General features: G+C 34.6%; 1 protein-coding gene across 4 annotated transcripts in view; it reads right to left on the minus strand.

Annotated features, from left to right (window-relative positions):
* EPG5 (ectopic P-granules 5 autophagy tethering factor) overlaps positions 1 to 26,040 on the minus strand; it is a 139,957-nt gene that overhangs the window by 30,447 nt on the left and 83,470 nt on the right. For all 4 annotated transcript variants that reach the window (XM_074279273.1, XM_074279272.1, XM_074279270.1 and 1 more), the window contains exons 27-30: positions 17,721 to 17,883; positions 3,156 to 3,298; positions 1,823 to 1,979; positions 1,026 to 1,220 (exon numbers count right to left, since the gene is read on the minus strand). In XM_074279273.1, the coding sequence (XP_074135374.1) occupies positions 1,026 to 1,220; positions 1,823 to 1,979; positions 3,156 to 3,298; positions 17,721 to 17,883 (658 nt within the window). The remainder of the gene's footprint in view (positions 1 to 1,025; positions 1,221 to 1,822; positions 1,980 to 3,155; positions 3,299 to 17,720; positions 17,884 to 26,040) is intronic.

Here is a 26,040-nt window from a genome sequence, read left to right on the forward strand (position 1 = left end):
GAGATATTATTATTATTCTGATTGTACAGATTATAACAGCAACAAAAACAATAGCTCCACCTCCAAGCTATAGCTCTCTGATCTCCAAATCTTGTTATTTATTCATAAATTGATTTAAAATTGTATTTTGCTGCCTCAATGTTGCACACATTTATGCCAACAATTCCATAAGTTGCAAATAAAATTATATGATTCTTTTTAACTATACTGAAAATAATACAATACATAAGACTAGTAAAAAATGTTTTCTGACATGATAATATGAAAGATACACTATTACCTTGACCTACCATAGACAAATAATTTACTATGGAATGATTAGAACATCCTTCAAATTAGCACCTAAAGTGCAGGATTTACATCAAACAATTTAAAAATATTATTATGGCCCCAAACTGTCAAAACAACGCTTGCATATTAAAAAGGCTAGAGTTTAATTTTAAGATATTTTCTCTCATTAATATGGTAAGTCTCTGGCTCATTAAGATATTCAAATTTCATGGATTCAAAAGTTGCCGTATTTAGGCCATTGGCAGTAATCTGAAATTCATTTTCTCGGATAAAATTATTAGCATGGCATAAGTGTGTTAAGTTCTTAGAAGGCAAGTTGTTTCAAGAAAAAGGCATTACACTGACTTAGAAGGCTTTTTGTTAAGTATGCAAAACATTTGACAAAGTAAATCATAAATGAAGAGGAAATGTTCATAATTATTTCAGAGTATTTTTCCCTAAATAAATTCTATTGTTATCACGATAGACATTTATAAATTCTTTAAAAGATAAAAAATATTGGGGGTTTGTCTTTAATTCTACATAAAACAATTATGTCCAACATGCCACCCAAGGCATACTGAAGTATCAACTTGAAATAGGAAGGAAATCCCTAATGCCAAAATCTGATAAGATACCATATGGATGATGACAGCATAGCAGAAGTTATACTGTCAGTCAGAATCCTACTATTCCTTTTTATCCTAAAGTTAGGAATAAAATTACTGTTTATATTATGATTATTAATATTTTACCTTAGTTAGCAGCATGAAAATCATATCACTATTGTCTTCACTTAGAAACTTCACCACTTTTTCATACAAGTTTATGAACTCTTCAGGTGCAGCAACTGGAGTAAAATAAGGAGAGAGTAGAGTACAAAGTCTTCTGTTCTTCAAAATTGTCTGGAGCAGACGTTTACACTCCGATTTGGTATCACTGATAAACACCTTGACAAGTGAAAAAGAAGTTGTTTACAAAATAGAATTCTCCATTTTTTTGGGGGGGGGTACCAACTGAGCTCCTAGGATACTGAAATGTCTCAAAGTTCAACTTCTGGTTGATTCCACTATACTGGAGAGGTTCTGAAGACAGGTCCAGATTGAAGGTCTGTCTGTCATCAAAGAACTAGCCTCATTCCAAATTCACAGAAGCTTATCAACTCCAAGAGGGTTTTTGTTTTTTGTTTTTTGTTTTTTTTTTTTTTGAGCTATCACAATAGGATTGTGATTCATGTCAATGGGAAACAATAACCCACACTAGAGATGTCAAACTGACAGTCAAGGATCTCAAAATGTGGCAAAAAATCCCCATGCAATCTGAGTGAGATTAAAATATAACTGGGAAATGTCTAACAAAATAAATAAAAATACAATACATTGTACTTAATGTCACACAAAATTTTGGGTAATAATTTTTTTTTAAGTAGAGGGGCATCAAAAGATTAGCTATTAAGTCTTAAGTCAACATCAACTTTACCTGTTTGATAAAAGCACATGGGGTATCAAAATGCGAAAATTCAGTAAATATGAACTCATGAAATACATCTTACCTGTCCTAAGATCTCAATGCAGGAGGTAAAGAACTGTCTTGTAGGAGGGTGACGTTGTGTCTCATCACACACGTACTCCACAACTGTAAAGAAGAGGCTAATACCAACTTTCTGAATACCAGGTGTAGGCTGCAACTTATATGCATTCACTAAGGCCCTGGAAGAAAATGGGAAAAAATATTATTACTGATAGAAAAAATCACAATTCTTAAGAACGTTTCCTTATGTTCCTTCCATTTTTTCCTCTGGCAAAATTTGTGTAGGTAGTCTAAGGCTCTCTATTAATAATTTCATTCATTCCATAGGGGCAATTATTTACCTACCCCATTTTCATGATAGCTTTACATGTCATCTTTTGAGCATCTATGAATTTCTGGTTCTTCTAGGACAAGCTCAACCTTAATAAAAACAAGCTCAAATTAACCCACTTTTCCTACTCTTGAGTTTGCAGTTAAATATTTTGTATGCATTGTTTGTATTATTCAACTACACATTATCTACAAAGTATATGTCATTATAATCTTGATTCTAAGCTCTTTAGGTCAGGTCCTCTAGTGTTCTACTGTATTGCTCCAAGTATGTATACAAGACAAGAATTAAGTTTTTAACTTAAGAATCAAATCTTCAATGTTGCAGTATAAACATCAAGAGAATAAAAGAAATGTTTTTCATTAAAAATCTTTGTTTATTTTCAGAGTTTAAAAAAGAGTTGTAAATTCTCTAAAAGGCAACACCTGGGAGCAGCAGGCACTGTAGTTTTTGCCCATCCTGCTCCTCTGCAGAGTCCTCCCCTGCCTTGCACTAGTAGGTCTAAGTGGAGAATAATCCTGAGAACAAGCAGGGATTCAATTTTCCATAAAGGATGAACATGAGAAAAGATGACTAAAGGAGGCAGAAGTGGAAAGAATCCTGGATCTGGAGTACAAAAACCTGGGTTCACAGGCCTTGCTATTCCCTTTCTGTGTGACTTTGAGCAAGACACTTAGCCTCTTAGGACCTGTTTTCTTATCTGTAACTCAGTGACCTCCAACATATCTTTCCAATTTTCAGTGTAGGACCTGAGAATTATCCTTTAACAACTACTGCATCCTTTAGAGTTCTGATTCTCTTGAATATCTCTAATACAAACCTGGCTTACAACATGTGCACGTTGCTTGAAATATATAAAACAACTGAAAATATTAGGGGATATTATTGCAAAATGCTGATTTGAAAATACTAATTAAGGCTAGGTGACACTGTTTATTAACACAATAACACATTCATAAATAAATTCAAATTTAAATCTACATTCTTCCAGAAAGGAGACTTAATGATGTCTTTAAAAACTTACGTAATCAAGTTCTCAGCATGCACAGCTGCTTCCACAATATTCTGTGATGGTGGCTTGGAGGCTTCTGCTTCTAACTGCTTCACTTCTTTACGTAACACATGAAGTTGTTGACTAATAGCCTCATTCTTATGCTTACCTTCAAACTGACAAAAATTTTAATGACTTCAATAAAAGAATGTTAAAAAATATTTAAAACTAACTCCTGCCTTTCCTGAGCTCCCACCATCTACAAAACTGGAATTGTTCAAATCATCATTTGAGCTCAGAGAACTATTTTTCATCTTTTTTTGTGGTTATAACTGTCTAATTTCTATTTATATACATATCACCTCTCATACTAGACTGTAAGTTCCATGAAAGCAGGGACTGTGCATTATTATTGTATAACTCCTGTCATCTACTAGGATGCTTTACAAATAACAGAACCCCCAATATGTTTGTTTAAAGTTAAAGAAAAAAAAATCACACAAAAGTGGGTTAAGAGGAAGGCACTAAAATTCAGAAAGATCATGGCCAAATGCTGAAACCCCCAAATCAAGGAGAAAATATTACAAGCAACAAAAAAAAATAATTCAAATATAGTAGAGTCACAATTATAATCACTTACAATTATAAAACATTCCGCAGTGGCTACTTTAAAAGACTGCTCTTAGAACACTATATATTGAAAGCAAAACAACTAAGGTTGTAGCCAAAAATATCAGATCTAGCAAAGTTAAGTATATATGTATAGTGTGTGTGTGTGTGTATGCAAAAATCTTCCAAATTTATAAATAAGAAGGGAAAGGAACAGTATTTGGAATATAGAAGGATGTGCAAACTAACAGGAATGGGATAAGGTATGTGGATTAATGAGATAAAGAGGGAAGGAAATGGTAGAGGGAGAGGATAACAGAGGGATCCTTGGGGAAAAGATTAGGAAGAAGAGGAGGGGGAATAGGTTAAGTAATAGAAAGATAAGGTGGTGGGTAGAAGTAAAGCAGAAGAGTCAGCAAGGATAGAAAATAAGATGGACACACAAACATAACAGTAATGATCAAGAGTAGAATTTATTAGAAAAAAAAAGAGTAGGAACAATCATTGATCTCAGACAAAGTTAAGTTAAAATATATTTAATCAGAGGCAGAGCCATGATGGTAGTAGGGTAAAGGCAGGATCTTGTCCAATCTCTCTCTCAAAACAACTTCAAATTCCTTTCAATAATGACTCAAGCAAATTTTGGAGCACTAGAATACCCAAAAAGATGGAGTAGAACATTTTCAATTCAAAGGCAGTTTAGAAGGTCAGCAGAAAAGGTCTTTGGAACCAGAATAGGAGCCCAGTGTGCAATCCCAGTGCAGGCTGCCAATGCAGTTAAACCATGACCCCAACCCCAGCTTCAATAAAGTAGAACCACTGAATCAGTGGTAATGCTGTGACTTTCAGGTCTCTCAATTGCATGACACCAAAGAGGACTTCAAAGGTCTATGGCAACAGGGCAGGAGTCAAGCATGGAACCCCAGTGCAGGGTCCACCAACGCAACTCCGGCCACAGCACCAACTAATAAGCAGGACTCCGTTAGTTTGGCACTCTAGAGCTTTCAACTACAGTGGGGCAGATCCAGGCTAGAAAAGAAAGCTTGTAGTCAGGTTCCTAGAAGGATCTCTGAAAACAGCTTGAGACAGTGCACCTCCACCATGGAAACAGAGTCCTATTTTAACAAAGAGTAAAAAGCCAAGTAATAGGCTAGGAAAACAAGCAAACAACAAAAAAAAAAAAGTTTCTGACCATTTAAAGTTACTATGGTGACAAGAAAAATCAAAACACACACTCAGAAAATAACAACAAAGTCAAAGCTCCTATATCCAAACTCCAAGAAAAACAATAATTGGGCTCAGGCTATGGAAGAGCTTCAAAAGGATCTTTGAAGAACAAGTAAGAGAGATAGAGGAAAAATTAGGTAAAAAATTGAGAATGGTACAAAAGGAAAAACAAAAAGTAAATGAGGAAAAGAATGCCTTACAAAGCAAAAGGCCAAATAGGAAAGGAGGTACAAAAGCTCACAGAAGAAAGTAATTTCTTAAAAATTAGAATTGAACAAAAAGAAGCTAATGATTTTCTAAGAAATCAAGATACAATAAAACAAAATTTTTTAAAAAAATGAGAAAATAGGGAAAAAAAGTGAAATACCTTACTGGAAAAACAACTGACCTGGAAAATATATCCAAGAGAGATAATTTTAAAATTATTGGTCTACCTGAAAGTCATGATTAACACACACACACACACACACAAAAGAGCCCAGACATCATCTTTCAAGAAACTGTCCTGATATTCTAGAACCAAAGGGTTCTAGAAACTGAAAGAATTCACCAATCACCTCCTGAAAGAGATCCCAAAATGAAAACTTTCAGGAACATTTATAACCAAATTCTGGAATTTCCAGATGAAGGAGAAAATATTACAAGCATTCAGAAACAAAAAATTCAAGTATAGTGAAGCCATAGTCAGAATAACACAAGATTTAGCAGCTTCTACATTAAAGGACCAGAGGGCTTGGAATATGATATTCTGGAGAGCAATGGAATAAAGATTACTACCCAATAAATTCCCTCATAAAGAGGAAGCAGTTAGCAGATTGGATCATAAGTCAGAATCCTACTATATGTTGTTTACAGGAAACACACCTGAAACAGGATGATACATTCAAACTAAAAGTAAAAGAGTGGAGCAGAATCTATTATGCTTCAGGAAAAGCCAAAAAAGCAGGGGTAGCCATCCTCATCTCAGATCAAGCAAAAACAAAAAAATTGATCTAATTAAAAGAGATAAGGAAGGGCATTATATCCTGCTAAAGGGTAGCATCAATAATGAAGCAGTATCAATATTAAACATATACTCACCAAGTGGTGCAGCATCTAAATTCTTAAAAGAGAAATTAAGAGAGCTGCAAGAAGAAATAGACAGCAAAAAAATAGTGGGAGATTTCAACCTTGCACTCTCAGAATTAGATAAATCAAACCACAAAATAAATAAGAAAGAAGTCAAAGAGGTAAATAAAATACTAGAAAAGTTTGATATGATAGATCTTTGGCGAAAGCTAAATGGAGACAGAAGGGAGTATACTTTCTTCTCAGCAGTTCATGAAACCTAGACAAAAATTGATCATATACTAGGACATAAAAACCTCAAAATCAAATGCAGTAAGGCAGAAATAGTATATGCATCCTTTTCAGACCACAATGCAATTAAAATTAACATTTAAGCCAGGTGAAAATAATTGGAAACTAAATAATCTTATACTAAAGAATGATTGGGTAAAACAGCAAATCATAGACATAATTAATAACTTCACCCAAGAAAATGACAATAGTGAGACATCATACCAAAATGTGTGGGATACAGCCAAAGCAGTAATAAGGGGAAGCTTTATATCTCTACAAACCTACTTGCATAAAATAGAGAAAGAGAGAGCCAACAAATTGGGCTTACAACTAAAATTGCTAGAAAAGGAACAAATTAAAAACCTCCAGACAAACACAAAACTTGAAATTCTAAAATTAAAAGGTGAGATTAATAAAATTGAAAGTAAAAAAAAAAAAAAAACTATTTAATTAATTAATAAAACTAAGAGTTGGTTCTATGAAAAAACCAACAAAATAGACAAACCCTTAGTAAACCTGATTAAAAAAAGGAACGATAAAAAGCAAATTGTTAATCTTGAAAATGAAAAGGGAGAACTCACCACTAATGAAGAGGAAATTAGAACAATAGTTAGGAACTACTTTGCTCAACTTTATGCCAATTAATTCGATAACTTAAATGAAATGGAAGAATACCTTCAAAATTATAGCTTGCCCAGATTAACAAAGGAAGAAGTAAGTAGTCTAAATAGTCCCATCTCAGAAAAAGAAATAGAACAAGCTATTAACCAACTCCCTAAGAAAAAATCCCCAGGACCAGATGGATTCACATGTGAATTCTACCAAACATTTAAAAAACAACTAACTCCAATGCTATATAAACTATTTGAAAAAATAGGGATTGAAGGAGTCCTACCAAATTCCTTTTATGACACAGACATGGTACTGATACCTAAACCAGGTAGATCGAAAACTGAGAAAGAAAACTATAGACCAATTTCCTTAATGAATATTGATGCTAAAATCTTAAATAAGATATTAGCAAAAAGACTTCAGAAAATCATCCCCAGGATAATGCACTATGATCAAGTAGGATTTATACCAGGAATGCAGGGCTGGTTTAATATTAGGAAAACTATTAGAATAATTGACCATATTAATAATCAAATTAATAAAAACCATATGATCATCTCAATAGATGCAGAAAAAGCATTTGATAAAATCCAACATCCATTCCTACTAAAAACGCTTGAGAGTATAGGAATAAATGGACTATTCCTTAAAATAATAAGGAGCAGATATTTAAAACCGTCAGTAAACATCATATGTAATGGTGATAAACTGGAACCTTTCCCAGTAAGATCAGGAGTGAAACAAGGTTGCCCACTATCACCATTACTATTCAACATTGTACTAGAAATGCTAGCCTCGGCAATATGAGCCGAGAAAGAGATTCAAGTAATTAGAGTAGGAAATGAGGAAATCAAACTATCACTCTTTGCAGATGACATGATGGTATACTTAGAGAACCCCAAAGACTCTGCTAAAAAGCTATTAGAAATAACTCAGAATTTTAGCAAAGTTGCAGGATACAAAATAAATCCACATAAATCCTCAGTATTTTTATAAATTATCAACACAATCCAACAGCAAGAGATACAAAGAGAAATTCCATTCAAAATAACGGTCGATAGTATAAAATATTTGGGAATATATCTACCAAAGGAAAGTCAGGAATTATATGAGCAAAACTACAAAACACTTGCCACAAAAATAAAGTCAGATTTAAATAATTGGAAAGACATTCAGTGCTCTTGGATAGGCCCAGAGAATATAATCAAGATGACAATACTCCCTAAACTAATCTATTTATTTAGTGCTATACCAATCAGACTCCCAAGAAACTATTATAATGACCTAGAAAAAATAACAACAGAATTCATATGGAACAACAAAAGGTCGAGAATTTCAAGGGAAGTAATGAAAAAAAAAATTAAATGAAGGTGGTCTAGCTGTACCTGATCTAGAACTATATTATAAAGCAACAGTCACCAAAACCATTTGGTATTAGCTAAGAAATAGACTAGTTGATCAGTGGAATAGGTTAAGTTTACAGGGCAAGATAGTGAATAAAAATAGCAATCTAGTGTTTGACAAACCCAAACATCCCAACTTTTGGGATAAGAATTTATTATTTGACAAAAACTGCTGGGAAAACTGGAAATTAGTATGGCAGAAACTAGGCATGGACCCACATTTAACACCACATACTAAGATAGGATCAAAATGGGTCCAAGATTTAGGCATAAAGAACAAAATCATAAATAAATTGGAGGAACATGGGATAGTCTACCTCTCAGACTTCAGGAGGAGGAAGGAATTTGTGTCCAAGGGAGAACTAGAGACCATTATTGATCACAAAATAGAACATTTTGATTACACCAAATTAGAAAGTTTCTGCACAAACAAAACTAATGCAAACAAGATTAGAAGGGAAGTAACAAATTGGGAAAACATTTTTACAGTTAAAGGTTCTGATAAAGGCCTCATCGCCAAAATATACAGAGAATTGACTTTAATTTATAAGAAATCAAGCCATTCTCCAATTGATAAATGGTCAAAGGATATAAACAGACATTTTTCAGATGATGAAATTGAAACTATTTCCACTCATATGAAAGAGTGTTCCAAATCACTATTGATCAGAGAAATGCAAATTAAGACAACTCTGAGATACCATTATATACCTGTCAGATTGGCTAAGATGACAGGAACAAATAATGATGAATGTTGGAGGGGATGTGGGAAAACTGGGACACTAATACATTGTTGGTGGAGTTGTGAAAGAATCCAACCATTCTGGAGAGCAATCTGGAATTATGCCCAAAAAGTTATCAAAATGTGCATACCCTTTGACCCAGCAGTGCTACTCCTGGGCTTATATCCCAAGGAAATACTAAAGAAGGGAAAGGGACCTGTATGTGCCAAAATGTTTGTGGCAGCCCTTTTCATAGTGGCTAGAAACTGGAAAATGAATGGATGTCCATCAATTGGAGAATGGTTGGGTAAATTATGGTATATAAATGTTATGGAATATTATTGTTCTCTAAGAAATGACCAACAGGAGGAATACAGAGAGGCCTGGAGAGACATCAACTGATGCTAAGTGAAACGAGCAGAACCAGAAGATCATTATACACTTCAACAATGATACTGTATGAGGATGTATTCTGATGGAAGTGGATATCTTCAACATAGAGAAGAGCTAATCCAATTCCAATTGATCAATGATGGACAGAATCAGCTACATCCAGAAAAGGAATACTGGGAAATGAGTATAAACTGTGAGCACTGTTTTCTTTTGTTTTGTTTTGTTTTTCTTCCCAGATTATTTTTAGCTTCCGAATACAATTCTTCCTTTGCAACAACAACAACAACAACAAAATTCAGTTCTGCACATATATATTGTACCTAGGATATACTATAAAATATTTAATATGTATGGGAATGCCTGCCATCTGGGGGAGGGGGTGGAGGGAAGGAGGGGAAAAATTTGGAACAGAAGGGAGTACAACGGATAATGTTGTTAAAAAAAAATTACCTATGAATATGTACTGTCAAAGAAAATTTTATAATTATAAAAATTAATAAAAATAAAAAAATTTTTAAAAAAGATTATTACCCAAGAATCACCTACCCAGAAAAACTGAGTAAAATCCTTCAGGGGAAAGGGTGGAAATTCTATGAAATAAAGGATTTTCAAGCAGTTGTGGTTAAACACACACACACATACACACACACACACATACACACACACACACACACACACACACACACACACACACACACACACATACACAAAACTGAATAGAAAATTTAATTTTCAAATACAAGAAACTTGCCCAGGATCGCACAGTTAGTAAATGAACTCAAGACAATGAGTGCATTGTGTCTGAATACAGATTGAATTACTTATTCATTCTCTCTCCTCTCTCCCTCTTCCTCTCTTTTACCTTTTTTAACTTTATTTTTCTTGAGCTTTTGTTTGTTTTTCATTACAATGAGAGATCTACGTTTTCTTTCACAACATGACCTTTATGAAATGTTTTGCATAACTTCACATATAGCTTCTTAATTGGGGATGGGATAAGGGAGAGAACCTGAAACTCAAAAGTTTTAAAAACAAATGTAAAATAATTGTTTTAAAGCTAACTAGGAGAAAATATTTAATAAATATAATCTTTAAAAATAAATAATGTGCTTGTTGGTGGAATTGTGAATACATCCAGCCATTCTGGAGAGCAATTTGGAACTATGCTCAATAAGTTATCAAACTGTGTATGCCCTCTGACCCAGCAGTGTTACTACTGGGCTTATATCCTAAAGAGATCTTCCCCCCCCCCCCCATATCTAATAGGTTTTATTTACCAGATATTTGCATGGGTAATTTTACAACAATGACAATTGCCAAACCATTTGTTCCAATTTTTCCCCTCCTTCCCTCCCCCCCAGATGGCAGGTTGACCAATACATGTTAAATATGTTAGAGTACAAATTAAATACTATATATATATATATATATATATATGTATATATACATGACCAAACAGTTGTTTTGCTGAACAAAAAGAATCGGATTTTGAAATAGTGTACATTTAGTCTATGAAGGAAATCCAAAACACAGGTGGACAAAAATAGAGGGATTGGGAATTCTATGTAGTGGTTCATAGTCATCTCCCAGAGTTCTTTCTCTGGGTGTAGCTGGTTCAGTTCATTACTGCTCTATTGGAACTGATTTGGTTCATCTCATTGTTGAAGAGGGCCACGTTCATCAGAATTGATCATCATACAGTATTGTTGTTGAAGTATATAATGATCTCCTGGTCCTGCTCATTTCACTCAGCATCAGTTCATGTAAGTCTCTCCAGGCCTTTATGAAATCATCCTGTTGGGTCATTTCTTGCAGAACAATAATATTCCATATTATTCATATACCACAATTTATTTAGCCAATCTCCAATTGATGGGCATCCACATACTTTCCAGTTTCTGGCCACCACAAAGAGAGCTGCCAAAACATTCTTGCACATACAGGTCCCTTTCCCTTCTTTAAGATCTCTTTAGGATACAAACCTAGTAGCAACGTTGCTGGATCAAAGGGTATGCACAGTTTGATAACTTTTTGAGCATAGTTCCAAATTGTTCTCCAGAATGGCTGGATGTATTCGCAGTTCCACCAACAATGTATCAGTGTCCTTGTTTTCCCACATCCCCTCCAACATTCTGCATTACCTTTCCCTGTCATTCTAGCCAATCTGACAGGTGTGTAGTGGTATCACAGAGTTGTCTTAATTTGCATTTCTCTTATTAATAATGTCAAAGAGATCTTAAAGAAGGGAAAGGGACCTGTATGTGCAAGAATATTTGTGGCAGCCCTCTTTGTAGTGGCCAGAAACTGGAAACTGAGTGGCTGCCCATCAATTGGAGAATGGCTGAATAAAGTGTGGTATATGAATATTATAGAATATTATTATTCTTTAAGAAATGACCAACAGGATGATTTCAGAAAAGCCTGGAGAGATTTACATGAACTGATGCTGAGTGAAATGAGCAGGACTAGGAGATCATTATATACTTCATCAACAATACTGTATGATGATCAATTCTGATGAACGTGGCCCTCTTCAACAATGAGATGAACCAAATCAGTTCCAAAAGAGCAGTAATGAACTGAACCAGCTACACCCAGAGAAAGACCTCTGGGAGATGACTATGAACCACTACATAGAATTCCCAATCCCTCTATTTTTGTCCACCTGCATTTTTGATTTCCTTCACAGGCTAAGTGTACACTATTTCAAAATCCGATTCTTTTTGTACAGCAAAACAACTATTTGGACATGTATACATATATTGTATTTAATTTATACTTTAACATATTTAACATGTATTGGTCAACCTGCCATGGGGGGGAGGACGAGGGGAAGGGGGAAAAATTAGAACAAAAGGTTTGGCAATTATCAATGTTGTAAAATTACCCATGCATATATCTGGTAAATAAAAACCATTAAAAAATAAATAAATAAATAGATGATGTGCAACCAAAAATATTTAATCAAATGTTAATCAGAGTTAAAATACATTTAATTTAAAAAGAAACATAGGGAAACTACACTATATTTCAGCCCCATTAATCAATACTGTTTTAAATGAATTAAAATAACTAGATAGGATACAGTTGGAATACTGCTATGATGTAGGAAATGATAAACTGGTAGACTTAGAAAATTTTGGAGACTTGGACTTATGAAAGATGATATTATTCACCTTCTGAAAAACAGAGAACAAACAAATGTACATTTGTCTTACATAGATGTATATGAATGTACATGTGTGTATATGTGCGTGATTATAAATATCTATGTATATGAATGTGTATGTGTATGTGTGCATACATATAAATATATCAGGACTTAATTGTAGCCTTCTTGGGAGAAGTGACAGGAGGAAAGTGGGAAAGGGCAGCAGAGAACAAAAGAAAACCTACAAGGAGCAAAGATACACAGCTCCAAATACAGTGTATTTATTATATAAGCTTCATTGAAATAAAAATTTATTGTTTCATATGTTGAATTTTCTTTTATGTTCTGTTCACATGGCAAATTTTTTTTTCTGTTTGTAATGAAGTTTTAAATAAATTAATTAACTTGGTGGGGGAAGAGTTCCCCAGAAGGTAAGACTTTAGTTGAAACTGGAAGGAAGCAGGAGAAGCAAAAAGAAGATAAAGAGAAAGAGAATTCTAAGCATGAGGAAAAACCAGTGAAAACGCAGTTGGGAAAAGGGAGTATATCATGTGTGAGAAAGAGCAAGAAGCTAACTTGTAAGAGAACTTTAAAGGTGGGAGGAAGTCACATTATGAAAGATTTTAAAAACCAAACTGAGGATTTTGTATTTAGGTTAAAGATGCCCTAGAGCTGAATAAGGAATAGACATGACATAGTTAGATCTGTGCTTCAACAAGATCAGTTTTACAGGGAGCAGAGAATGGAATGGACTGGAGAACTGAGGTGGGTAGACTCACCAGCAATTTATACAAAAGTCCAGGCATGAAAGCAGGAAGGCCCTGCAACAGAATGGAGGCAGTGTCATAGAAGAAAAAAGGGCAGAATGAAAAGAATTTGGGAAGTGAGGCTATGGAGAGTAAGGGTGAGAAGTCAAGGATTGTTGCAGGTCTAGATGCTTAGGAAGATGGCAATACCGTTACCAGTACTAGGTAAGTTAGGATAATGATCTCAGGTTGGATATGTAGAATTTGAGATGTCTACTATACATCTAGTTCTAGATGCCCAGCAGGAAGTAGAAGACAGGAGACTCAGTCAAGAGAGAGAGGTTAGGGCTGGGGTGTACAAATAAGGATTGTTTCAGATGTGTCTTGGGGATACTTATGCCTTAAGTTGGCAAGCACTGGTTTGAACCATATAATAATACTGTAAAAAGAAGTGCAAATTAACAAGATCATATGATGATCAATTCTGATGGACGTGGCTGTCTTCAACAACGAGATGATCTAGACCAGTTCCAGTGATCTTGTGATGAAGAGAGCCATCTACACCCAGAGAGAGAACTGTGGGAACTGAGTGTGGATCGCAACATAGCATTTTCACTCTTTTTGTTGTTGTTTGCTTGCATTTTATTTTTTCTCATTTTTTCTATTGATTTTTCTTATGCAGCAATACAATTGCATAAATATTGCCATCTGGGGAAAGAGAGGAAAAAATTGGAACACAAGGTTTTGCAAGGGCTAATGTTGAAGAATTGAACATGTATTATGTTTTGAAAAATAAAAAGCTTTAATAAAGGAAAAATAAGGAAATATTCTCAAACTTGAGGGGGAGAGTACAAAATAGGCCTCTAAAAAAATCAGAAGGCTTAAAAGAGACTGATTCGATATTTAATTTGTAGACATCTAAATTTATCATTTTCCCATACTGCTCCCACCACGGTATCTAGGTCTCTCTGATTTTTTTGGCTAAATAAATCAACCCATAATTACAAGTTTTAAACAATAGAATAGAACAAAGGAAAGACTGAAAGTCATTTTACTTGAGTCATTTATAACTACCAAAAAATTCAAAAAGCTGGGAAGAATAAGCTAAGAGGGGATTCTAAAATTGTGCAAAGGGGGCTAGAAATTCACTTTCATATCTAGGTTGTAAATATGAACATAATCTTCACATGACAGTAAATCAAGAACTGCATCACAGTACAGGAATGCAATAAAAGGCACCCTGCCACAAAGTAATCTGTTTCCTTAGGGAAAATCACTGAATATTAGGAGAGGGGACCAAAAGGGAAGCACGTTCACTTTCCCATGAAATGTGTTCAGCTTTTCTCAGTCTAAAATAAACTAAATGCATTTGCAGAAAGATGGAAATTTCCAAGGTCCTCCTTGACACAAAAATTATTAACAAACCGAGTAATTTCAGAACAATCAGCATTCTAAGATAAATTATTAAATGAACCTTTAAATATATCCAAATATAAACTACATAATGAAGATTCTTAAAGAAGGTAAAGAAATTCCAAGTCTCCATAAGGCAGGTATTCCTAAGCAAAATACTGTCTCACTGAAACACAAGCGAGAAAAATAAGGGGCATCTATATAACCCTTTAAAGTTTACAATTCTCTCTTAAACCTCCCAAAAAAGCACACTGAGATGAGGCAACTAGGTGGCAAAGTGTATAGAGCACCAGCCCTGAAGTCAAAGAGGATCAGAGTTCAAGTCTGACCTCAGACACTTAACACTTCCTAGCTATGTGACCCTGGGCAAGTCACTTAACCCCAATTGCCTCAATAACAACAACAACAACAACAAAATAGAGTGAGATGAATATTATAGGGATTATTTTCCATCTCATACACACAGGAAAGTTGCCTTCAGAAGGAAAGTCAAATAACTTGCCCATCAAGTAACTTCCCCAGCCTTACCCTATTAATAAGTGACAAAGGAAGATAGGGACCTAGGACTTACTGCCCCAAGTTCAGCACTCTTAACTTCTTAGAGCCAAATGCTGCCTTACACTTTATTTTCACTGTTTTCTACCTGGCTAGCACCTGAATTTGTAAAATCATAGCAAGGATATCTGAGGATATCAATCAGTATTCAAAAGAATCTTTCTGAGGGAGGCAGCTAAGAAATTTGAATTCTGTAATAAAAGAAAGCAGCTACTTATCAGCTACTGTACTTGATTGTTCACTAGCAGAACAAAAGATCCAAAGCAGCATTCTAATTTTGACAATGAAATCACAAAAGAAAAGTCACTCTCAAGAATTATATGATCAGATATATTATTTATGGAGGGTGATACTTAAATGTTTAAGTACTATATTTTCATGCAATAAAAATAACTAACTCGAGGCAGCTACATAGCAATAGCAGATAAAGATCACTAGCCCTTAAGTCAGGAGCACCTGAATTCAAATCCGACCCCAGACACTTGATACGCCTAGCTGTGTGACCCTAGACAAGTCACTTAACCCAAATTGACTCAGCAAAATTTAAAATAAATAACTCACATTTACATAGCACTTTAAGGCTTACAAATAATAATCCCTGGATGTAGATAACACAAGTATTAATATTCCCATTTTACAGATGAGTAAGCTGAGGTTCATCAAGATTCTAAGACTTGCTCATGGTCATACAGCCACTACATGTCAAAGCTGAGGTTTAAATTGAAGTTTCCCTGTTTCAAGTACAGTCTTCTTTTTATTATCCCACAATGATATATGTTGTAAGAATCCTGATGGGGCTGATGGTATAGAAAGTAGTCATTGTTACAACAAAACTAACCAACTCAATGGACCCAAACCTCATGGTAACCAAAATTTGATTCTCTTTCCTAAATTTGTCTTAGAAGAAAGCTGCTAACAGATGCTAGACTAAGTTTCCATCTAATTCCCATCCCTACTAAGCACAAAATACTAGTCTGGACAACAATGAGTCAGAGGTTTCTGTGCAATTATCCAATTGAGGCTAGGACTGTAAGATTTCCATACTAGAAGAATAAGATGAAAAATGTATTTTTTTGTGTGTATATTGTACAAACTAAAGCATGGATCTGAACTCACAGTTCTCAGAGTCCATCAGCATATAAACACATATATTAACTAATCCCAGAATTAATGAAGACAAAATCTGATTGGATCACATTAGAGATCCTATCTCACTCACAAAGGAAAGTTGCTTTCAAAAGCTAGAGTGGCTATGAATCATAGCACACTATGATTCATAATCAATTCATAATCAAAATAGGAAAATATATTGTAGGTATAAATAAGATGCATATAGTAACAAAGATGACCTCCAAGAAAGAAGTAGTATAAAAGTATAAAAAAAAAATCTCTGAAGCTATGTAGGATAAAAGAAAAAAAGAGGTGGTACACTCATGTTGCAAAAATTAGAGGCAACTGATAAATCAGATGGCACTTTGATATCCCAGAGATAAGAAAAGAATCAGCAGAAGGCCTCTAGCCTATTTGGTAAATGTTCTATGGAAGATCTATGGAACTTTGTAGGTAAAAAAAAACATGGAAAGGTTACAATCTGCATCAGTAAATAAAATATCCATCACAGTTCTATCATAATAGCTACATGGATTATTGAAAAGATACCCATGAATGCAGTAAAAAATGCATTTGGATAGCAGGTAACTACTCTCTTTAAAAACTTTCAACACAAGAACTATTGACACTTTTATCTAAAATCCTGTTCTGAAGTTGTCATTATAATCTGGAAAGATATTTCTGAGAAAAAAGTAATATTTCTAATTCAACAATTCTTTTAGTCATATTTCTAATACATCCTATAAATCATTACCAGATCCTACATTGCTTCAATAATTAATTCATTATTTATATTTCTTACTCTTCTGTTTCCATACTTTCAGTGACTCCCATGAACTAATATACTATGGTCTATATTCTTTAGCCTAAAATTCAATGATTTTTATAGTTCAGATCCCACCTAGCTTTCCAATTTTATCTATAGTTTCTCCCCTAGACTCTTTCTAAGTAGGCTGTCCTATTAACTAGCCCCTGAATATAATATGTATGTTTTTACCTCTGTGCCTTCACTTATTACCCTAACATCCATTTAGCCAAATTGTTATGTTTCCAAATCTTTCAATGTCCAGTTTATGTCTCACCCCCCCCTTCCATGAAACCTTTTCTAAGTACTATAATCTTTCTCTGAACTTTCATGCTATGTACTATTTCTAGCTTCCACTTAAAACACAAGGTAATGTGATTAATTTCATGTCTTCCTAAGTAGATGATAAATTTCTTGCAGCCAATTTTATTCCTTTGAATTCTTAATAGTACTAGGTACACATCATAAATACTGAGCAAATATCTATCAAATGAATAAAACTCTCTTTTACCTGAACTGTGACAACAGCTGCTCCCTGGCATTTCCTGCCGCTACTGCCCCGACACTCCAAATGCAGTGTAATCTGCTCTTCTCGGTTAACATACTGTTTGGGAATTGCATCCAAGAGCTCACTGTCCAGAGCAACTTGCTGTGACTCCCAAAGGGTTGCAGTTCTGAAAAACATCATCAGAATATTAAATAAAGCACTAGGAAAAAAATGTACTCAAAAGAAAAATCTTCATCACCAGGCCCTCCCTAAAACCATTAAGAAGGACACCATATCAAGATACCCAGACATTGTTTCCAACAACTTTTTAATCAAGGACTCATGGGTTCACTAGGGTGAACAGGGATTCACAATAACAATCTCTGTCTTTTGCTAGGAGAAGAAAAGTTTGGAGATATTATTACTCAGATGAAATGAACAATAAGTAAGCTCTGCTCCCCTCACAGAATGAGAGAATTACTACTCATGTGAACCAAGAAACTGAAGCTATTTCAGAATTTCTACAATCTAGAAGTGAAGACATGCTCCAAGGTTGTTATATCATGGGTAAGGTCTCGTAGAAAAAAGGAGCTGAGGTGGGAACAAGATAGCCATAAATAAACATCATGTATCAATTACTATAATTGATATTATGTTGGTTTTGAAGATAAATAAATTGTGTTTCCAAGATCATATGAAAAGGTTTAAGTTATAATGTGAAATGTGACTTCATGAAAGATAAATTAAATCTCTTAATCATTACCTGCCTAAGTTGATGTACTATATTTAAAGAACTCTAAAAAGGATCAATTACCACCTTTTTAGTAATATTTATATCAGAATAAAACCTTAAACTTTTATTGTTATAAGGAACTTCAGATGTCATCTAGTCTAATTGCCTTCCAAATGTAGGAATTTCCCTTTTATGAAAAATGAGCATTCATCCTATGTATGAATATTTATAGTGACTAAAAACTCGATACTTAATAAGACAAATATTCTTTTTCTGGATAGTTCCAATCGTTGTACTATGTTAAAAAAAATTTTTTTTCTCAAATTTGTAAATAACCAAAAGCTCAAGTGGATTAATGTCCTATGCTCAAGTAACCCCCTCCCACACACACACGCAAAGAATGGAGGAAATGTGACCAAAATGCAATTCACATGAAAAAGACAAATAGATTTTGGTTAGTAACAAACTTGATATGAATCATAATTGATGATGGCTGCCAAAAAATCAACATGATCTTGGATAGTTCAATATAATATATTCAATATAATAAAATTATATCACTGATCCTGGGATGTCACCTAGAGCTATACTTTTTCAGATGGCATTTACTAGTTCTAAGATGAGACCATGGGTAAATCACTGCGTCTCTCATCTGTTCCTATGTGTTCAATTAACATATCTCAATGCCAGTGAATCCCAGATTTGTATTTCTACCCCTAACGTCTCTCCTGAATCCCAGTTCCATATCACTAACTGCCCAATGAACATTTTAAGTGGTTGTCCTGTAAACATTTTAAACTCAAGACATCTAAAACAAAAGTCATTTTCTGCCTATCCCTCCCCAGTCCCTCCCCATCACCTCTAATACAAAATACAAACTCCTCTGTTTGTCAATTAAAGCTTTCACAAACTGGGAGCAGGCCAACACAGACCCCAAAGTCCATGAGGGAGGGCTCCCACTGCCCCCACCCTAAGGAGGCCAGAACTGCACAGTGACCCTGTTCCAATATACTTTTCAGTTCTATCACATAGTCCTCTCCTTCATGCACTGCAGCCAAACTGCCCTAGGTGCTCTTCCTCATATGCAACATTCCTTCTCCTATCTCCATCCCTCTGCAGAGGCCACTGCAGAGTCTGGAACATCCTCACTTCCCACCTCTTCTAATTAGGATCCCCCACTTTCTTCAAAGTGCAGATACAGAGGCACATCCTATAGGATACCTTTCCTGATCCATTCTAATGTTATACCCCACTCCCTCCAAATTACATTTACTCCTTGGAGGTAAGAAATTATTTTGCCTTTTTACCCCAAGCATGTAATACAGTACACCTAGCACATTATAAGAGCTACTTAATAATAAATTCTTGTTGGCTAAGTATTCGGTTTCTGCACTTGTAATAGAGGGAACAACACTTGTACCACCACTTGACAGTCTACTAGACCAAGAGCTTGGTAAACCTTTCACACTCTACACATGTGAAGTAATATGACATCCCTTCAAATATCTGAGGCCAGCTATCTCACATCTATTTCCCATGCTCTTTATCCTCTCAAGTCTTTTCCTCTCCAAGCTAAAAATTTCCAATTTCTCCAACACTTTCTTATACAATGTGGTTTTAAGATTTCCACCAGCATTAAATAGTGGAAAAAGTCGCAGAATCAGAGGTTCTCAAAGTTGGAGGAAATCTCAAAAGGCCATCTGGTACAACAGGTAGCTTATCAAGAATCTCATCCACCTGCACTAGTCTTCCTCTGACTTACTTGTTACATCAGTTATTTCCTGATATAACTCTTGATGTAATGAATCCTCTCAAGTAAGAAAAAAGAATAGTTAAAAATAACAAAAAACAATTTAAACTGTCAGAATATGAGGCTTTCTATACCAATAGTTTCCTATGATTCTACCAAGAAAACAAGATTATGTTTCAAAGTCTGTGCTCTATGACTAAGATTGGTCAAACCAAATACTTGGAATTAAGCCCCCTTTCAGTGTTGTTTTCATTGACACTATATGTGGGGGGAGCAGGGAAAGAAGAGGGAGAAGGGAGGAGAAGAGAGAGTAGGAGAAAAGAATTCTCTTGGTTTTTGCCTCTTTCACTGTATTTCAATTCAATCTTATCTTCTTTCCAAGAATTCCTTGTATTTAGCATTTCTTATGACAAAATTATACTCCATTTCATATACATGCCACAATTAGTTCACCAATTTCCCTATTAATGAGTACCTACTTTGCTTTCAATTCTTTGCTACCACAAAAATTATGGCTACAAATATTTTAGACCTTTCAGTGTGCAAATCATCTTCAGGCATGAATTGCTGAGTTGAAGGAAACAATTGAGTGACCTCATAAAATCCCAAACTTTTTAAGAAAATTATATCAATTCATAGTTCCACCTTGAATTTATCTTCATATATTTATACAAAAACAAAACCACCTCCCTACAGGAGAACATGCATACATGTTTAAATGAAAAAGGTTCTAATAAAGGCCTCATTTCTAAAATATTTAGAGAACTGACTCAAAATCATAATAACTCAAGCCATTCCCCCATTGCCCATTAATTGGAGAACGACTGAATAAATTATGGTATATGAGTGTTATGGAATATTATTGTTCTGTAAGAACATCATCAGCAGGATGATTTCAGAGAAGCCTGGAGAGACCACATGAACTGATGCTGAGTGAAATGAGCAGGACCAGGAGATCATTATATATGGCAACAACAAGATTATACAATGATCAGTTCTAATGGATGTGGCTCTTTCCAACAATGAGATGACTGATGCCAGTTCCAATGATCTTGTGATGAAGAGAGCCATCTACATTGGGAAAGAGGATTGAGGGGAACTGAGTGCGGATCACAAGATAGCATTTTCACTCTTTCCGTTGTTCTTTGCTTGCATTTTGTTTTCTTTCTCAGTTTTTTCCCCTCCTTTATCTGATTTTTCTTGTGCATCAAGATAATTATATAAGTAAATAAATGTATATTGTATTTAACATATATTATAGCATATTTAACATGTATTGGATTACCCACCATCCAGGGGAGGGAGTGGCAGGAAAGGGGAAAATTTGGAACACAGGTTTTACAAGGGTCAATGATGAAAAATTACCCATGCATATGTTTTGTAAATAAAAAGCTTTAATTTAAAAAAAAATTTAAATGATATAAATCAACTCTCAAAATAGAAGGCCATAACAGCCTAAAGAGTGTTATACTTAATAAACCTCTAAGTTACTTGCCAAGCAGGGAGATATGGCAGCCAACAGCAAATCCAATTTAGAATACTAAGCTCATTTGTAAGATCTTACAAAGATGGATGTTGGAACATTATAAGCAGTATGTCCTAATGAAACAGAAAAGTAGTAGAAGATAAAACCAATTTAGAGAGTTTCAACTAAGCAAAGTCATTCCAAGGATGCTGAAGGATAAAAATGGAAGAAGAAACAACAAAAAGAACAGAAATAGAAATGATCTTCAAGGATTTCTATGATGAATTTTTTTCACCATCATGGACAGTATAAAGACACCACACTAGAACTCTGACATCAAGTCCTAAAAAATGCATAGTAAGAGGTAGAAATACACTAAAGAGAATAAACATATCTGGATTAGACCAAGTATAAACAGAAGTCTAGATCCAAGTTGCTGACAGAACAATTGTGAAGACCCTGAGAGATAAATTCATAAATTAACTGAAAGAGTGAAAAGCAGTAAAGAAATTAAAATTTCTTGGACTTTATTAATGGTGGGGGATAGGGGAAAAAGGAAAGGGTAACAGAAAACATCATATTTGTTTAATCACCTGCTAAAAAATGTTAAGTTATATTTGTTGAGTCTAAAATGTTATGTTGTCATCTGACTAGGGCAAAATAGAGGAGGGTATTTACCTCCTTAATATGATTGTTAGTCTTTTATTAACTGGTGGTCCAAGATCAAATTAGTTTGTATGACAGTCATTATAAACTGAGCTTGCAGGCAACTAAAGTTCTTAAGTTCTTTGACATGTCTTTTCAACATGAACTATTTTATACAAGTACAGTTTGGTTGGTTTTTTGTTTTGTTTTGGTTTGGTTTTACTGAGACAATTGAAGTGACTTGCACCGGGTCACACAGCTAGGAAGTGTTAAGTCTCTAAATCTACATTTGAACTCAGGTCCTCCTGACTTCTGGGATGGTGCTCTATCCACTGTACCATCTAGCTGCCCCACAACTATAGTTTTTAAAATTAATATAAACTTCATCCCTTTTTCACATTAGCTATTTACCCAAGTTTCTGACAACTAATGAGCATACTAGCAATGTCTTCATACTATTCTGTCTTTGTATTAATAAATAATCAAAATACTCAATGGTGTTAAGGACAGCCAGGTCTTGCAGTATATCACAATAGAGCTGTCTACTGGAGGATATTGCTACATGAATTAATTATTCTTTTAAAGATAAAGAGTCATTCCCACCTAAGAATCTAATCAATTGTGTATACAGTCTCTACTTTTCCATCATGTCCACAGAATATTAAAAGAAGCTTTGTAAATGCTTACCAATTCTTCATGTTTGTTTAATGAATCTTGAATGAATACCCTGCCAAAATTCTAACATACTATGTTTATCACATTCCTCTAAAATACCAGTTTGGTAACCTTATCAGAAAAGGAAATTTAGTAAGTTTCACATGACTTGTATTTAGCGAACCTATTTTGCCTTGCAATAATCACCACTTCCCTCAGTGTTCACAAATCATCCATTTGACAATTTCCTACATAATTTTGCTGGTTGACAGTAACTAAGTCAGTAGATTATTTTTCCCTTTTAAAAAATTGTGTCATTTACCCTTAATCTCCTTCTTCCACAATTTTGAATCCCACAGACCCTTATAGATTACAGTCAATGAAGCAAAAAACTAAAATGCAGATTATTTGAGTATCTTGAAATGTAATTCATCTTGGTCTGAAGAAAAATTTATTTAGAACAATTAAATGTTCCCTTACTATCTTTTTTTATCTTGGGATTCAAATTTTTCTTAACTATGTTTATGTACCATTTGTGGCATGAAGATCATGTTTCTTGCATCCTAGAAGCAGAACAGAGGAAAAGGTCTTTCTCTCTATGAAGTATTAATATGAGTAGCATTGAACCAATGAGCCTTTCCCTTTACTATTCTTTTTGCTTAGGAACACACCTTAAAAAATCTCCTTTATCACCTTTAGATTTATGTGTTTAGATTTATGTTTAAATGTTTTATTTTATTTATGTTAAATTATATAAATTATATTTATGTTAAATTATGTTAAATATGTTTTAAATATATACATAAATCTAAAGGTGATAAAGGGGACTTCCCCAGAGTCACACAGCCAGGAAATGTTAAGTGTCAGAAGTCAAATTTGAACTCGAGTCCTCCTGACTTCGGGGCTAGTGCTCTATCCACTATGCCACTTAGCTACCCCCTGAACTAATTCATAAAGACCTCGTCTTCATTTTTCCTTTGTTATGTGCCATTTTTAGTACTTTCAAACTTCATTTTGAATCAATGCATGAATGAAAATGTATTTATGAAGTAAAGGGCTTATTATTTACCAATCACTGTGCTGAGGCTTTGAGGATACAAAAAGAAAAGTGACATGGTCTCTGTTCTCAAGAGCTCTCACTCCGACTAAGGAAGACAACACATACAAGAAAGTGCATCTTCAGAAAAGATAAAGGGTACATTATCAGGGTGAAGATTAAGGCCCAAAGATCCTTGAATTATATCAACAGGCCAAATGATCAGGTGTCTACAGAGTATTGAGACAAGTAAGATGTTAAAGCCTAGAACATCTTAGCAGATAGTGGTATAGGAGATGGTATGGTCTGGTAGTCTTCCATCTGACTACAAATAGAGTTGGCAATTCTCATCTCATCTAGGCTATGGAAATCAATAAAAAGTACAGATGAGTTCTGGATTGCCCAAGAAGTTAAAGGACAAAGAAAAAGGATATATTGCCCCCCATGATGGTGAATCTTCCTTACCCCTAGTCATCTTAGATGAATTTTGGAACAACCCCATCAGTTTTTTTAGATACCTCTATCTTTTCTTGGGATCACCGGTAACTGTGTGTCTGCATTGCACTCAGCTCTTTTGAACTATCTTTCCTTTTTAATTCTTAGGCTATGAGATTATGACTATTACTTCTTTTAATCTGTATCTGCTCTTCTAAATTATATGTCTAACTATGCCCAGCATTCACCATTTTTGTGATGGATGAGGTGGCAACCCTAACTGCTCTTCGAGTTTTTCTAATCTTCACTTCTACAATTGATTCTCCTACTTATTGATCGGTTATCAGCTCCCCTCCATATTTTCTATACCTTTGAAAAAAAGAAACTAAGCATGAAAAAAAATCAAGAATTTAGCAGATGTTCCTCTTCCAAGAGAGAATTCCACCAAATGTTTGGATAATTCAAGTCCCCCTTACATTACAGTTGATCTATTTGTGAGATTTATAATCCTTTAATATCTTGCTGGGAAGTCAGTGGTACAGTGTATAATCTTACTGTGATATCACTTAATGTGAGCAACAAGGTGGCACCAGGCCTGTAATCAGGAGTTCAAATCTGGACCCAGACACTTATTAGCTGAATTGGGCAAGTCATTTAGTCCCATTAGCCACAATTTCTTCATCTGAAAAATGAGCTGAAAAAGGAAATGCAAATCACTCCAGTATCTTTGCTAAAAAAATTCAAAATAGAATCACAAAGAGTCAAACATGACTGAAACAACTGAAAAACCATCAATATCATTCCTCTTTCCTTTTATCCTTATCCAAATGTTTTCCATGCTGTTTCTTCTCAAGTTTGTTGAATTCTATAAAATAATATACTATCTACTCAATCTACACTACCATTTTGGATTCCCTTTATCTAATTTATTTCTTCTGAACAAGATACAGACTTCAATTGGCATAATTCATTTCTAAGTCTCATCCAACTAATCCTTGATGAAGACTAAATGGTAATATTTATCTCCACGTATTAAAAACCCAATCTCATTTTACTTATACACAATGCATTGATATTATACATATAAACTTATTAGTCTTATTCCTAACCATGTTTCCAATCATTTTTCTTCTAAATAACCAGGCAATACATATACTATGTTGACAATTTAGCAAAACGTCTTCAAGAAAGAAAGTCTTTAACTTAAAGTAAGTTACAGACTCTAAAACAATAAAGGCTAACTCTTTTGCAGTGGGCAAAGTGAAGTTACTCTGTATATAACCCCTTCTTACAAATTCTCACTGTCTAACTGGTAAGATGTCTCTTTAAGGAAGGGAGAAAGAGAATATGTGTTTACACAGATCTATTAGGAGCCAGGTATCATGCTAAACACTTTTTACAATTATTATCTCATTTGATCCTCACAATCCTGCAAGATAGTAGAGTATGAGCAAAGACAACATGGCATAGTATAGTTAGGGAACAAGCCTCAAAGTATGGAAGAGCTGGGTTCAAGGCCTTCCCACCTCTGCCACTGATACATCCTAGGGAGTTGGACAAGTCACTCAACCTCTCAGTGTACCCCAGAAATTTAAGACTATAAGCTATAGAAATGATCTTATCCTG

The sequence above is a fragment of the Sminthopsis crassicaudata genome, chromosome 1 (genome assembly GCF_048593235.1).
Source record: "Sminthopsis crassicaudata isolate SCR6 chromosome 1, ASM4859323v1, whole genome shotgun sequence".
NCBI lineage: Eukaryota > Metazoa > Chordata > Mammalia > Dasyuromorphia > Dasyuridae > Sminthopsis > Sminthopsis crassicaudata.